This window comes from Abramis brama, assembly GCF_963993115.1.
Source record: "Abramis brama genome assembly, chromosome: 13".
NCBI classification, from domain to species: domain Eukaryota; kingdom Metazoa; phylum Chordata; class Actinopteri; order Cypriniformes; family Leuciscidae; genus Abramis; species Abramis brama.
In genome coordinates, this window is record NC_139975.1 from 23,293,565 (window position 1) to 23,311,047 (window position 17,483).

General features: G+C 43.8%; 1 protein-coding gene across 3 annotated transcripts in view; it reads left to right on the forward strand.

The window, feature by feature from the left end:
• The window catches only part of htr4 (5-hydroxytryptamine receptor 4), a 116,773-nt gene that overhangs the window by 42,180 nt on the left and 57,110 nt on the right, over positions 1 to 17,483 (forward strand). For all 3 annotated transcript variants that reach the window (XM_084133173.1, XM_084133171.1, XM_084133172.1), the window contains exon 4: positions 7,315 to 7,515. In XM_084133173.1, coding sequence (XP_083989299.1) covers positions 7,315 to 7,515 — 201 coding nt within the window. The remainder of the gene's footprint in view (positions 1 to 7,314; positions 7,516 to 17,483) is intronic.

Genomic DNA, 17,483 nt, shown 5'->3' on the forward strand with positions numbered 1-17,483 from the left:
TTATTTTCCCTTTTATGCCTGGTTCAGATTACACGATTTTAGCCCGATTTTGGCACGATCCATTTGACGTAGGGTGTCGTGGGGATTCGCAAACGACAACGGGCGTCGGGACGCAAGATTCGATCGTTTCATCTCGTATAGTGTGTCATAGTGGGCGACAACCTACGTCACGTCTGCGATGCTTCACGACATCATGACATAAAGACTAGCATGTTTAATTTTTACATTTTTTAATTTTCGGCGCGCGAGTGAGTGAGGGAGAGTGAGTGAGAGTGTGTGTTCGCGAGTGAGTGAGTGAGTGAGTGAGTGAGTGAGTGTGTGTGACTGTGTGTGTGCGCGAGAGTGAGTGTGTGAGTGAGAGAGTGTGTGTGTGTGTGAGAGAGAGATGCATGTATGTGCGAGTGAGTGAGTGTGTGTGTGTGTGTGTGTGTGTGAGAGAGAGAGAGAAAGTGAGTGTGTGTGTGAGTGCGTGTAGGTTATGTGAGTGAGCGTGTGTAGGCTATATGTGCGAGTGAATGAGTGTGTGAGACGGCTCGCGATGACTGGTCGGAAAACAACGTGTAGTCTGACATGTTTCTTGTCCACGACATGACAAGATTTTTAGGAGTCAAAATCGTGTAATCTGACACAGTGACTATCGTAACAGACAAAAAAATCGTGTAATCTGAACCAGGCATTAGTCCGACCGACTTGCTGGTTGTAAAATGCGTTAAGACCGACCGATTTTTTTTTAACTCTTCAAACAACTAATACAAATGCAATAAAATAATATTAGTTATTAAGTATTGTGAATATAAATTGCCTAGACCTACATACAAACATAAGCTACGTTCTTTCTTTTAAATAAAAACCCGTGGCGCGTCATCTATGATTATGTTTACACCATTGGTTTATGCATGTCACACTACGGCCTGTAGGCTAAGTTCGCTTCGTTTCATTCACTGTCAATGGTTCGCGCTTGGTAATGATGGCTGCGGCTTTACTCTAAAGATAATTTCATTTTTATATGTTGTTAATTATGGTTTATTAAAAAATAAACATGTGAGAGCGTGTTATAGGCAATATGTCACGTTTTAGTCAGATATGACGACACTACTGCAACACGCATCGCCGCAGATGAGAAGCTGAGCATCAACGTGCAAATCAAAGTGAAAGTAAGTCGCAGACGCTTAACACACAATCATCTTCATTAAATGTAAAGAAACGAAATGATCTTACCAGGGCTGTTTCCGCTTTCTCTTATTGCGGGCTTTGATTCAGAAATTTTAGCTGATGATCAATAAAATAATGTATCTCATAACTGTTGCTTTCGGTGACGTGCACTCCATTAAATCTGCATATAGCGGGAATTGAAGATCGGATTTATCCGCAAAAAAACACACACACATTTAGCCTATGTAACCAGGTGTAAATGGAATCGTTTTGATAAATCAGATTGCAATCTGATCTGAGAAAACGCATGAAGTGGCCTGGTGTAAACAGCCCCTAGACATCGGTGAAAAATGTTTCCCCCGCCCGTTCAATCATTTTCGATATCGATACCGATAACTTGACTTCTATACCGGTTCCTGAACGATACTTTATCTGATATCAATTTTATGAAGTCTGTTTTAATTACATTAAATATTACCTCAAAAAAGTTTTTTACAGACTCAAAGGCCACTGGGGGGCGGAATATATGCCTCGGCCTCAGCACGCATAAAGCTTGCCACAAAGCACTGGCAAAAGTAGCCTAATGATTATGAATGTGTCTGGGAAAAATTAGCAAGGAGGCATTTTAATTGTTTATTAATAAACTAGTGTTTTCTGAGTCAGTGTTGACTGCAAAGATGAAGTTGACGTTGCTGACTCGTCATTTCTGTAGTAAAGTGAACGCACGCGCCTATAGAGAGAAATACACCTTTCATTTGGATTGCATAATCAGAGAATATTTGATTTCGATTCGAATTGGTTAGTTTAAAAGTAGACATTTCAAGCTTTCTATATGCCTGTTTCTCATGTATGTCTCAAGTAGCCTATACGCCGAGTTTCGGTTCATTTGTGATGCGCTCCAGTTCTTTTTGCAGTCAAAGACAGAGAAACTTTCTGCTCTTAAAGGCAGGGTAGGTAGGATTATATAAAAATAAAAGATCCAAATTTGTTAAAACTTTCTATATATATCAATACATAATTAAAATGTAAGTACTCTGAAAAAAAGAGTATAAAAATCAAGTGACTCTAGACCGTTTAATCTGTATTAAACACAGCTCATTATTTCGATTCGGGACGAATCAAAGGATTGGCTTAGGCGACTGTCACTCTCTCTCGCAACCATGGCAACCACCCTTTTGCCACGGGATCTGCCCACTTGCGCGCGCACGTTTGATTTGAGGAATTCGAGAGGCACGGAACCTAGGAATAGCAAAACAATGGCAGAGAAAGAGCAATCAAAATTCACATTACCGGCATGCAGTTAGTGAAGGCAAACAAGGCAAAAAAAGAAGACAGTACAAGAAAAGGTAATGAACAAAAAGTCTTTGGATAAACAAAGAAATAAAACGCGTGTCAATATCATCGTGGCTTTCCAGCGACCACCCCGTCCTCAGCCTCTACTTCCTCGGACCCTAGTTGCACGCCACGGCCTCTTGCACGACCTCCTCTGCTTCGCCCTAAAATTATTTTTATTTTACAAAAGGACATTTTACAAACCTACATTTTGCGCATGTGCTCCTGCATGCACTTTTCCAGTCACAACACAGCAATCAAAGGAGGACGCGCTGAAAACTGTAATGCTGTTCTCTTCCTTCATAACTCGTACTGAGAATGTTTGAGTTGCAGAGGAATTTGTGACTGTTTCAGCTGTTCAACCACATCAAAGTTTCGTAATTAGTAAGTCCGTGCTTTTTCTCTTTTTGTTCTTATGTGCTGAAGGGCTGCTGTGCCTTGGTGAAACGGTGTTTGTACGTACGTGAAGAGCTCTTTTCCAAAACGCCATAAACCTAAAAAGCTGCCTCAAAGAACCAGCAAAAGTAATGATTATGAATGTGTAAAATATTGCAATAAGACATTTTAATTGTTTATTAATTTCTGTGTCGGCTGCAAAGATGAAGTTGACGATATTTGACTCGCGATCTTCGCAGTAGGCTAGTGAACGCATGCACCGGAGAAATGCACATTTAGGCTACATAGTTTTATTTTGTTTTGGATGGTTTTGTTTAGAACCAGATTTCTGTAAATATATTCCACATTTTTTAGGCCTGTGAGGCGAGGCTACGGTTCGGTTCACGATGATATAATCTCCAGTTCAAGCACCTTATGTTGTGATTGATAGCCTATATTTACTTTATGTATTTAATCCAGGAATGAAAATATTAATGAATTAATGAAAAAAATATATATTAAAATTAAGATACAATTAATACAAAACGAAATTCGTTTTAAAGAAAGGCTTTGTGCTTTCTGTTTTGAGGTCTCTGTTAAAGTTTGAAAGTCTTAGTGCAGCTTTCAGAGCGCTCGCGTCCATAATGGAGAACTGTCAAGTAATATTGTTTTTTCCTCATAAATGCAAACACGAAAAATAAAAGACAAAAACTTTTTTAAAAAGACAAACCATAAATTTAGAAAAAAAAAGAAAAAAAAAGATGGATTTATAGCGTTTTGGGGGAAAAATGAATGGATTTATACCGTTTTGAAAATGTTATTTTTTTTTTACTTTGAATTGATCATCAACAATATTGTTGTTTGATTTAATAATCACTGTTGCAAGAAGTGCCTAGTTAAGTTTTTTTTTTTTTTTTTTTTTTTTAAGTGGAAAAAGTAGGGGCTGCCACAGATTATGTTTAGTTAGCTCCTTTATTGTTTTTTTCTATAGCCTAGAATAATATAGGTCAAATGCAGCAAGTCAAAAGACCAACTGGACCTTCTTTGCCAGTTTGCTCACATTTCTTTGAAGGATGGCAAAAATATCGCCTGAATATCGATATCTAGATATTGGAAAAAAATATCGAGATATTCATTTTTGTCAATATCTCCCACCCCTACATGCAGAACACCATATATGTTATGAATCTTACACGAAATTCATCTTCATCACAATATAACTGATGGTAATGTAAAAAAGTGTATCAATGCAACCTGTTTTTAGCTTATATAACTAGCTCGTTAGCGAATCAAAAAATATATATTTTAAATTTACCAATATCAATATGCAAGCTTGATAGTGAGTACTAAAATACATCTTATTTGTTTATATTCATAAGCAATTAGCGTTAGATTTTTTTATTACATGTGATTCTGACATGATGTCACTACATGCACTGTGCTCCTTCCTCTCTGCTTGTCTCAGGTAAATAATGCGTCTTCAGCTCAGCGGTTGGAGTCGCGCGTTCATGTGTTTTGGGGGCGTGGCTTTGGAAGGAGCCCAGAAGGGAGGGGGTGGAGTGAATGGAAATAATGAACTGTCTTTAAAACAGTCGTGAGAGGTCTACAGACACTCGATTTTTATACTTTCTTTTTCAGAGTACTTACATTTTAATTATGTATTGATATGTACATAAAGTTTAAACAAATTTGAAAAAGAAGTTTTTTAGACCATTCCTACCTACCCTGCCTTTAAGTTTATTCCATGCACTATCAAGTGCTTCATCAGATTTGTTGTGTTGCCAGTCTTGGCAGCCATTATCTTGTCGCAAATATTGCATCGCGCAAACTAGTGTTTTTCCTTGATGCCTCCCCACAGCTAATTATGCTGCATGCTTATTGGCTCACTGGCGTTGACGAGATTAACCCCTTAGGTATCGAAATTTGGTACCAAACGACAATTCGGTCGGTGCCTAGAAAGTATCGAACTCGATACCCAGCCCTAGTGTCGCGTCAAAAGAAAATAGAACCCATTTTAATCACTGATGCTGTCTACACTGGACATAGTAGATATGTGTTCAGTTTCTTACATACTCCACACACTTAAGTCTGTCGACAACAGGAGAAATAGAAGAGTGAATGAATGTTCGCTTTGACACATCCAGTTTAAACAGCTCGTTTGTATTTCTCTGTAGAGACTTCAGAAGGATTCCAACATCGGAAACAAGTGGATGGTTTATTTTAGTGGCGTCCTGAATCACGTCTGAGGATTTTGTTTGTTCAGAGCATTTGACTACAGATTGTTTTGTAAACGAGGCACAGTAGATAAGGTTTCAAAACACTTACTGGCATGCAGTAGTGAGTGGACGTTGACACTGTTTCCTATGCAATGACGTTAGCAAATCATAACAGTGGCCATTTACTGACAAGCCTTAAAGGAGCCACCCCTTGAAAATGGATTGTTTATATATATACACACTTGCAAACTGTTGCCATCATGTTTTATGTCTTATGAACAGAAACAGTTTAGGGAGCTCTGTACAGAAAAAGCTGTTGGTTTCTTTTGTGTCTAAAGCTGGGAGGCAGCGCTAGGCTTCTTATCTCCTCAAACGTCATGCCACACATCAATTCATACATTCCTTCCTCTATTTCACATACTATACTTCCTTCTGATTTATAAATTGCTTATCCTGTCCCATACCACCCAGATTATTTCACTCAAAGGTCATGTTTCCACTCTACCAGAAAAATCTACTCTACGCAGTCCTGAGAAAATAATCTAGAAATAATCTCAATGTTACCACTTGAATCAAGTCGTGATAGTAATGACAAATGTCTTTAAAAGAGGCTGCTAGGGTCAAATGGAACATCTGGTGCCATTTTGCTTTAATGATGCATCCAAAAGGGATTTGTAAACACTGACACACTATCTGATGGTGTAATTATTGGATGCATGTTGCTTTTCATTCTTCAGAATTGCTGTCAAATGTTCATGAAAGCCAATCAGTGCCCCTCTCTGCATTCTTTCAAAGATGTATATTGTTCATAGACAGCTGGTATGTGGATTTTATGCCATGTTATGGTTGCGTGACAGAATGATTTGAGCCTATTAATGCTTCTCAGTGAGCTATATATAGATAACTGTGTTCAGAAGCTCAAGCAAGAGTTTTATTACTCATTAATAGAGTGCCCAGAGCTCTGGACATTATCAAGGGGAGCGAACATTATGACAACCTATCAGCAACGTACCACACACATAGCACAGACACACAGAGTAACACGCGTGTTACTGTTTTCTCCAAATGATTTAATAGTGAATATTAATTCCTAATCATGAGGGAACACATCTTGTCAAGCTGCTGTGTTTACATTCATTATTGAATTTAAAGGGATAATTCACTCAAAAAGGAAAATTTAGTTTGCACACAAGTCGCATGGACAATATTTATAATACACTGAAGCAAAAATTGGTGTAGTAGGATTTTAAACACTTTTTCACTCAGACATTGCTAGTAAAATTCACAAATAATTACAAAGAAACGGCAATTCAATTAAACATGAAATTTTGCAGTAGAAAGACTGAAGTATTTTCTTGTAAAACACTTCAATAATTATTGATTTTATTAATTATAATTAGTTATAGTTTTAATTGCAACTTTGAAAAAAATATTTTGTGTCCATGCTTGTTTACTACTTGTTTTAACCTAAAAATCTTTAAAAACAGAAAATAAACATTTAAAATTGTATTTAGCTAAAAGAGAAGAAAGTAAGGTCACACTTTAGATTAGGATCCAATTATCACTATTAACTAACTATTAACTATGACTTTTGCCTAAATAAACTCCTAATTACTACTTATTAAAAGTTAGTAAGGTAGTTGTTAAGTTTAGGTATTATGTAGAATTAAGGGATGTAGAATATGGTCATGCAGAATAAGGCATTAATATGTGCTTTTTAAGTACTAATAAACAGCCAATATCCTATAATATGCATGCTAATAAGCAACTACACTGTAAAATCTAATTAGTTGGACTTACTTAAAAAAAGCATGCAAACCGATTGCCTTAAAACAAACAAGTAAAGTGAAATAGGAATAGTATGTGGTACTGACAAATGCTTAGTTAGTATAGTTCACTTACACAAGAGTTCTAGTAACTAAAAAAGAACTGCAGAGAGTACTTGATACTTTGGGAAATGAGTGAATGCAAACAGAGTCCATTAAGTGAAAAGTCCATTAAGATTTTCCCCGCCTCAAAAACCACACTCAAACTAATCAATTAATCTGAATTTGGGTTTTCTTAGTAAACAAAGCATGTGAATAGTACAGATTACTAGATTTTTACAATTAAGTTAAGACATTAAGTAAAGTTAACTAAAAAGTGTTAGTTAGAATCACTGTTGGATTTTACAGTGGTTAGAATTGGACTCTAAACTAAAGTGTTAACCGAAAGTAATATATCTTTGTTTCTGCTGCAGGAAAATCAAAACCAATTACTTCATCGTCTCGCTGGCGTTTGCTGACCTGCTGGTGTCAGTGCTGGTGATGCCGTTTGGTGCCATAGAACTGATCCATCAGAACTGGATCTACGGAGAGACCTTCTGCCTGGTCCGCACCTCTCTGGACGTTCTGCTGACCACCGCCTCCATCCTACACCTGTGCTGCATATCCCTTGACAGGTAAAAAACAAGAAAAAAGACCTTGCCCTTTCAGTTCAGGATGCTCATGAGGCGTCTTGGTTGTGTTTAAATCACGTGCTATTAATTGAAATTCAATAAACGTATAGTCTTGACACATGACTGCAGTTGCTGTTGTCATGGCAGCCATAAATTGTTTCGCCACCGAGGACAAGCACTTGAGAGTTTAGTTCTGCGGACTGTGTAGGGATGCTGTTTCCATGGTGATCTATGTGTGGCCACACAAAGTCCCTTGCCAAGTAAATCGTTCACCAATATTGCAGTGATCACATGTGATTATGAACCTAACAAACTCTTAAAGTCGAGCAACAGGCAAACCTTTAAAAAGAGAAACATATTGTTGCTGGACAACTTAGAATAAGCAAATAGTCACGTTAGAGAGGGCTTTTCACACCAGGGGAGCGCAAAGAGGTGCTAATGGGTTCAGGGAACATTTGAGAGAGAAAAAAATAATTGTATTATTTTTTTATGTATATTTTTTTTAATAAATCGTGATGCATTTTTTGGTAACACTTTACAATAAGGTCTAATTTGTTAACATTAGTTAATGCATTAACTAACATGAACTAACAATGATCAATATATTTTTACAACATTTACAAATATATACCTTTATATTTTAAGAAATGGGTCCCCTGCAGGGGATCATCATATTTGATAGTGCTTGACATCATAAAGTTTGAAAACCTCAAATGTAGCAGATGTTTTATGCAAAGTAACTTACAGTAGACCTATTATTGAAAAAAAAATCCTTTTGGAGCAACCCAGAGTTAAGTGCCTTGCTCAAAGTCACAGTGGTGACAAATACATATGAATAAACAGTTCTTATGCTCGCTTTGGCACATGTTTATGATTTATGATCCATAAACACTGAAGGTTTCATAAAAGATTGTTGCTCTTTGTGAAACATTAACGTTGTTTGTGGAAGTAGCTGCGATTTTGTTCTGCTTCCATCTACTTTGGCTTTGTTTGCACCATCATGTTTGCCCCAGTCTGATCTTATCCTTTTCTTTTCTGCACATAACTATAATGGACAATTCGTCTAAACTCTGTGAATGGGCATTCAGCTGTAATACATTTTATGCTTTGACATCCTATTTAGTTTCTGGCCTTGTTCCTGTCGGCAGCAAATGCTCCACTGTGAATAATAAAAGGAGAAAATAAGAGGTACTCGAACATGGTTTAGTATCTCAAACGTCTTGTGTGACACTGGCACATTATAAAGCTACTCCACTTAGAAGTTCAATAAAGCACTAAGCCTCAGTATCCACTTCCCTCCGACGTGAACCACCCTTTCAGCCCCAGTCCTTTACCCCAGAGTGATGCATTAGACCAGAGGACTGAAATTCAGGAAGAGCTTTGAGTGCTCAGCTGCTTCCCTAGTTTGCGTCATTCGGCCCCTGCAGTCACACAGACCGCCTTCCAATGCCTCGCTTGTTAAAGGGGGCATGAGGGCACACTGAGAGGAGGGGGACTGATAATATTTGGTTTGTTGCAAAATGTACCTCTTTCTCCGTTTGACGTGTGTTACCTCTCTCTCTTTCTTTATTCTGGCCCACGGTTCCACTGAATTGAGAGTCAAATAATGATGTAACTATCTACGTTGCTACAGTACATTCCCTGCCTACAAACAAACATGCAGCATTGCAGTCTGTGCATACTATAGTCTTACTTCTAGTTTTGAGAACATATGAAGTAAATAACTGATTCATCTTTATGTCATCATGAGTTGCTTTTGATGCAACAGCCATAATTTAAATGCAAATGAAAACAAAAAACAAATTCAAAATCAATTTACGATGATTCCTTGTGAATGAGTACACTTAAGCATACTTTTAAAAATAATACTTACTATGGAAATAATATACTGTAAAGAAATACAGTATATTATTATATTAAATACTGCATGTTAAAGACAGTGAAACCTGTTTTGAAACACTTTCATTGAATGGATCATATTTTTCCTCTAACCCACTAGCCTTAAATGTTAATAGCAATGTGGCAGATGTTTTTTTATGTGACTTTTAAAGAGACTTTTATGGCAGTCAGTTCATTATCTATCTTTTTTCTGTTCATCTTTTCCCGTTATTATCACTATGTATCACACCTTGCATTCACGCTCCACTGGGATCTGCTTCCGTGATTTTCATCAAGACAGTAATGTTTTCCTGAGTACGAAGAAATTAAGAGGTTCCAGTCAGCGTGGCTACAGGCGGCACTTATGACAATCATGGGTCTTGTGGAAAGGATACAACACCCATTCTGGCTATTTCACAAGTCATTTGCCTCTCTGAGTTTTGACAATGAGGCTGGCCGGGTGTCCTTCAGGCACTCACTTAGCACACACAGCAATAATAGCCATGTCATCTCAATTTAGACTGTGTGAAATGCGCTCCGCCTTGTTCTTAAAAGCTGCTTTCTCCAATGTAATTCTTCTTCGGCCATCGGGTTATAGCAGTCTCTTCTCGTTTCTCACACAAACCTCACTCACCGAGCAGCATGTGTTTAGAGTCTGCGATACAGCGCGAGTCTCTTCAAATGATCTGCAGTCTCAGTGTTGATTTGCTGCTTAATTTAGTGCTCTCTATTATGCCTCCACTCATCTGGCTCATTCCGGTTGAATACTAATTGTATGTGCTCATTAGCTGTGTTATTAGTGCGTCACAAGCCGCCACTTTCACATGTTTTTGAAACTTCTGTTGTTCTTCTTGATAATCGTTGTGCATATCAGCAGGTGAGAATAGTCTTCTTGGTAAAATATCCACGATAAGCAAGGTCATATACGTACTTTATGGCACTATAAATAGGTACACTTATAGAATACAACATGCACAAAACTGTCCCAAAGCATTTGTGCTTTCATTATGCTTTCATGGAGAAAATGTGTTTTTTTTAAACTGGAAACACATTCTAATCATAGCACAAAAAATATCTTTCTCATTGATGTCATCTTTGCCTTGTGACATCCTATAAAGTATAAAACGTACTCAGTTACTAACGTAACCTCGGTTCTCTCTAGAAGAGGGAACGAGTACTGCGTTTTTTGTAAAAACGCTGCGGGAAAAAACTCTTTTTTCACGAATACTGAAGCAAAAAATTATCCTTAATTTTCCATATATGTAAAGCGCGTTGCAGCAGTACACAGCTATGGCGAGACAGCTGGCTCGCTCATTGGCTGTTCTGCGGCAACTGCATAAGCCTATCGAGCGAGGCCTGAAGTGACGTCAGGCCAATGAGGGCGCTTCGCGCCCTCCTTGTTACTTCCCGCCGAGACGGGTGTGGCTAACCTCTATAAAAGGAGCTCGAAAAGGCTGATTCACTTGATTTTCATCGCCGAAGCGAACCAGAGTGAACCGTACGCACGGCAGAGAACGCAGTACTCGTTCCCTCTTCTAGAGAGATCCGAGGTTACGTTAGTAACCGAGTACGTTCTCTTACGAGAGTCCTCTCGTACTGCGTTTTTTGTAAAAAGGGAACCCCTTGTAAAACGCCGTGCGTGCTGGGATAAAACACCGATCACTGGAAGCTAACCCAGGTATACAGTGCATAATCACCAGATAGACTCACAGAGAGTCTGGGAATTAGGGGGGGGGGGGGGCCTTAATTCCCTATATTGTAGCGTCCGCAGACGCAAAACATGACCTCACAGAGAGAGTCTAGAGACAAAAGGGGAATCCCTCCGTCCTTATATGGCCGCGTCCGCAGACGCGAATATGACATCACACAGACAGGGTGGGGAACCTGAACTAATGTTGGAAATGTGGGTCTTACACAATTCTGCCCATAAGACAGTCGGTAGCGCGCTGCGCATGCGATTTCAGTGTTCTAGTTAGACAGCTGATTCGACTACACCGATAGTAGCTTAGCCTGCAAGGCGGGAACCTCTAGGTTGTAAAACCTAATAAATGTAGACGGCGAGGCCCAGCCTGCCGCCATACATATGTCCTGTAAGGAAATCCCGCTAGACCAAGCCCACGAAGAGGCGACGCCTCTCGTGGAGTGCGCTCTAACGCCCAACGGGCACTGGAGGCCCTTGACAGTGTAAGCCAGCGCTATGGCGTCAACTATCCATCTGGATAGGCTCTGTTTCGAAACAGCCATTCCCTTGGAACGTCCACTGAACGAGACAAAGAGCTGCTCAGTCTGTCTGAAGACAGCAGAGCGGGACACGTAAGCTCTTAAAGCCCTAATGGGGCAAAGAAAACTTGAGTCCCCTTCCTCACTTGATCCCGGCAGGGCAGACAGGGAGATAACCTGAGCCCGAAACGGCGTGTTGAGGGATTTTGGCACATAACCATGCCTAGGTTTGAGTATGACTTTAGAGTCATTAGGTCCAAACTCTAAGCACGCTGGGCTCACGGAGAGCGCGTGCAGGTCGCCTATGCGCTTCACCGAAGCGAGAGCCATCAAAAACACTGTTTTAAAAGACAAATGTTTGAGGCTAATAGATTGGATAGGCTCGAAAGGGGCACCTTTCATGGCCGCCAAAACCGTAGAAAGGTCCCACATAGGGACTGAAGGAGGTCTGGGAGGATTCAGCCTCCTAGCTCCCCTGAGGAAGCGGATGACTAAATCGTTCCTTCCTAGTGACTGACCTAGCGTTGTTCCAGAGAACGCTGCAATAGCCGCCACATAAACTTTGAGCGTGGAAGGGGATCTGCCCTTATCCAACAGCTCCTGTAGGAAGGAGAGAACCTCCGTCACCTCACAATCGAGGGGTGATAGGCCCCGAGCTGTACACCAGCCGGAGAAAACCGACCACTTCGAGGCATAAAGCCGCCTAGTCGACGGTTCTCTAGCCTGAGTGATGGTATTCATCACTCCCTCTGCGAGATCAACGGATATCCGTTGAGCGCCCACACATGAAGGGACCACAACTCCGGGTGTGGGTGCCAAATCGAGCCCCTGGCCTGCGAGAGGAGATCTTTCCTCAATGGCACTGGCCATGGAGCGATGTCTGCTAACTGCATCAGGACTGGAAACCATGCTTGGTTCTTCCAGAACGGTGCTACAAGCAGTACTGAGCATTTTGTTTCCCTGACCCGCTCTAACACCTGAGGCAGGAGGGAGACGGGGGGAAAAGCGTATAGCGGGCAGCGCGGCCACATCTGGGACAGCGCGCTGTCGTTCTTGGAAAAGAACACGGGGCAATGAGCGTTTTCGCGGGACGCGAATAGGTCCACCTCCGCTCTGCCGAATCTCTCCCACAGCAGCCGGACTGTTTGTGGGTGAAGAGACCATTCGCCCAGGGGAATGTTGTTCCTGGACAGTCTGTCTGGGCCCACATTCTGGAGCCCAGGCACATGCACTGCTCTCAGCGAGCGCAAATTGTGCTGAGCCCATGTTAGGAGGCGTTTCGCCAGCCTGTACAGGGATCTGGATCTGAGACCGCCCTGGCGATTTATGTAGGACACTACGGCCGTGTTGTCCGAACGGACTACGACGTGTTGGTCCTTGATTTGGGGACAAAAACGCGTCAGTGCGTTGTGCACTGCCAGCATTTCCAGGCAGTTGATATGTTGGAGCTTTTCTCGTTCTGACCACAGGCCGAAGAACAGTCTGCCCTCGAGCAGCGCTCCCCATCCCGAGGTGGATGCGTCTGTCGACACCATCTTCACTCTCGAGGAAGTCCCCAGGCTTACACCTGATCGGTACCAGTCGTCCGCCATCCAAGGTATCAGGGCTGCCACACAGCTCTGATTGACCTTGAGACGTAACCGGCCGGACACCCACGCTCCACGCGGTACTCGCGCTCTCAACCAGAACTGCAGAGGGCGCATGCGGAGCAAGCCCAGCTGAAGAACTGGCGATGCTGAGGCCATGAGACCCAGCATCCTTTGAAACATCCTGAGCGGGGTAGTCGCGCCGCAGCGGAAGGATCTCGCCGCGCGCTGAATGTGCAGCACGCGCTGTGGCGACAGCCGCGCTGTCATAGACTGTGAGTCCAGAATGGTACCCAGAAACGAAATCGCTTGACTGGGGTTCAGCGAACTCTTTGTCCAATTGACCTTGATACCAAGATTCTCGAGGTGATCGAGTAAAATGGTTCTGTGCTCCACGAGCTGTGATCGTGATTGAGCTAGGATCAGCCAGTCGTCCAAATAGTTCAGCACTCGCATGCCTCTGAGTCTGAGAGGGGCGAGCGCTGCGTCCATGCACTTCGTAAATGTACGAGGTGCCAGGGACAAGCCGAACGGCAGGACTGTATACTGGTATGTCTGACCCTCGAAGGCGAATCTAAAGTATCGCCTGTGATGTGACGCTATCTGTATTTGAAAATACGCGTCCTTCAGATCTATCGACATAAACCAGTCTCCTCGGCGAATATGCGCGAGGATTTTCCTGGTCGTGAGCATTTTGAAACTGCGTTTCACTAATGCTCTGTTCAGCCGTCTTAGATCCAGTATGGGTCTGATACCACCGTCCTTTTTGGGGACCAGAAAGCCCCTGTATGCTGTATGCTGAAATGCTGTATAGCCCCCCTTCGCTTTGAGCTTGGGATACATGCTCTATCGCCCCTTTGCTCATCAGTTTTGATATTTCGGCGCGAAGTAGGTGTGCTACTTCTAAAGTCACCGTAGTTTCGACGCGCGCTGTGAAGCGGGGAGGGCGTCGACAAAACTGTAGCGAGAAGCCTCTCTTTATAATGTCTAGCACCCAGACCGAAACCCCTGGAAGCGCTGCCCATGCCTCTGCATGGCTGGCTAAGGGTTGGATGCGAAGCGCGCTCTGTTCGCCGTGCGACAGAGGTGCTTCGGGGCGCAATAACATAGGCGTTACGCCTGTGACATTCGAGGCGGGGAGCGCGCTTAATACAGCGGGCAGAACGCTCGTCCTCGACCCTACTACAGTGCTTAACTGAGTGAGGGAGTGCTGAGAAAGTCTCGTGGGACTCATGCTGTCTGCTAGTAAATGTGGGCGGGAAACGGGCACATTCACTGCTTTGGACGCGCTGCCTGCCTGAGCAGAGCGAGCGCGCACAGGTCTCGTTTTTACAGAGAGCCTGCGATCTGTGAGACATAGTGTTCGTGGGCACTGGGAAGTGGGCACTTTTACTATGTTGGAAGCGCAATCGACCTGAGTCGATTTTATGTGCGCGAGCCCTAAGTGTAGGGCTGTGCTTGTGTGTATGGATGGGCACTGAGGAGTGGGCATCGACATTACATTTATAGCACCATCTGCCGTGGCCGGGACACCAGAAAATACACTCTTTTCGGGATATATCTGGGTAGCCGTAAAAACGGCTTTTGTGTGCAGGCAAGCGGGCAGCTGTGCGGGCTTGCGCTTTGCAGAAAATGCTGGAACAGTCGCAAATCTTGGGGCTGAAACAGCGGCGCGCTTGGGTGAGAGACCGGCCGCAACGGGACTCACACACCTGCGCTTTCCTAGGCATGCTAGGACTTCTTCGGGGCTTCCGGCTTCACTGTAATCCTCGGCCGCGGCCCGCGCTGAGCGGGGCGTCAGTTGCTAGAGCGAGAGCGGGGCCGAGAGCTGCGCTGCTGTCGCTGCTGTGAAGAGGCGGCCGAAGGCGGGGGCTGAGGCTGAGAGCTCCGCGGGGTCTGTTTTTCACGACTCGCTGCAGAACCAGAGCGCTTCGGGAGGAAGTGCTTGAAGGCTTGAGACGCTTTCTGGGCTTCGGTAAATCTCTCTACGAACTCGGAGAGAGAAGATCCGAAGAGGCCAGCGGAAGACAGCGGGGCGTCGAGAAACGCGGTGCGCTCGGAATCAGCCATCTCCGTGAGCGTCAGCCATAAATGCCTCTCAGCAACAGTGGCGGAAGCCATACACCGTCCCATGGCTTGTGCAGCAGACTTGGTAGCGCGGAGGGAGAGATCCGAAGCGCTTCTCAAATCCGCGATGCAGATAGCGTCAGGCCCCATCTCGTCCAGCTTACGGAGGAGATCACCCTGGAATATCTGCAGCGTAGCCATGGTGTGTAGTGCCGACGCAGCCTGCCCAGCGGCGGAGAAAATTCGACGTCATGCGGCAGGCTTTGGAAGGCAACACCGGTTTAGTCCGCCGTCCAGCAGAGGGCGGGCAAAGGTGGGTCGCTATCGCCTGTTCCACCGGCGGAAGTGAAAGGTAGCCTCGGTCTTTAGCATTATCCAAGGAGGAAAATGCTGGCGACACAGACGAACGTGTTCGTGCTGAATAGGGAGCGTTCCAGGCCTTCGCAACTTCTTCGTGAAGCTCAGGAAGAAAAGGAGCGGGCTTTGATTCCGGAGAGGTGCGCTCACCAGGGATGAAGCTACCATCCAGCCGGGTGCGAGAAGGGAGCTCCGGTGCAGACCACTCGAGGCCGAGGCTCGCCGCGGCCAACGCGAGTACTCGCATGAGCTCCTTCTCGATGCTAGCTCTTGTCGAAGGCCTACGGGCAGGAGGCGCGAGATCCTCGGAGCTCGCCCAGTCCTCGCTGCCTGAAGCTAGCAGAGAGCAAAATCTTTCTCCCCCGACGCGGCTTCGGAAACAACTTCCTCTGATGAAGCGGCGGCAGACTGCGGGCGCTGAGCATCAGGAAGTGATTCAGGGGAAGCCGGTGAAGCAGGCGGGCGAACCGGCGAGCTTGGTCGGGTTGGAGCGGGTTCCGGGGCCCGCTGCGAACGGCGCTTCTTACGGCGCGGCGGGGAGTGCAGGCTCTGAGAAAAAAGCCAGGCGAGTCCTCAGAGTCACCATCGGCAGAAGCTCGCAGTGAGGGCAGCCGCCGTCAGCGAGCGCGAGCGCTGCATGATCCTCACCCAAACAGGAGACACAGATGACATGACGGTCTCCCTCGGTGAGTGGGGCTCGGCACGAGCCGCAGGAAGGCATCTTTAGAAAGACGCAGCTCTTTTAGGGGGTGAGTGTTGCAAGGCGAACACACACACACACACACAAGAACAATAATAGTAAAGGATATGGCGTCGGAAAGCGCAGCAGGTACGGCGGTAGAAGGCGGCGTTGGCCAGCGGCTTCGAGGGCTCGTCCCGCTGAAATGCTTGCCTCAGACGACGTGTACTTCCTCGTGATCCAGCGATGCGTGAGCTTCGCTGAAGAGATGAAAATCAAGTGAATCAGCCTTTTCGAGCTCCTTTTATAGAGTTTAGCCACACCCGTCTCGGCGGGAAGTGACAAGGAGGGCGCGAAGCCTCATTGGCCTGACGTCACTTCAGGCCTCGCTCGATAGGCTTATGCAGTTGCCGCAGAACAGCCAATGAGCGAGCAAGCTGTCTCGCCATAGCTGTGTACTGCTGCAACGCGCTTTACATATATGGAAAATTAAGGATAATTTTTTGCTTCAGTATTCGTGAAAAAAGAGTTTTTTCCCGCAGCGTTTTTACAAAAAACGCAGTACGAGAGGACTCTCGTAAGAGAACAAGTATAAAGTTACCTGAGAAGCATAACTGAATAAGATATTAAAGTGTCCAAAAATAGAAACATGTCTTATTGATTTAGAAATATATATAAATATATCTTCTGATGACAGAATTTTCATTTCTGGGTGAACTATCCATTTAAGAGTTCTTTTCACAGAATGAATATTTGATATTGCCTGTATTGTTCACTCTTATTTGAATGATTTTCACATGACATTAAATGATTAATGCACAACATGGAGATAAAGAACCACCCAATGTGAATGCACACCTAGCCGTGGATTATCTCATGGACAAGTTAAAACTTTCATTATTGTTTACATTACAAAATTTGACTGGATGGATAAAAATAACATTACATTTAAGTTTTATCTAGAGGCAGGGCCAAAAACTAACTTTTTGGCACGTCTGCCAATGGCTGGTGGCTAGGGAAATTTACCAGCCATAAATATTATTTTTACCAACCATGAAACTGTTTTTCAGTTTCAGGCAGTTATGACACCAAAGATTTAGATACCAATGAAAATTCACAATTCTATATTCCATTTTCATTACCTCAGCTAAAACTACTAGTCTAACTAATATGCATTTAAAACA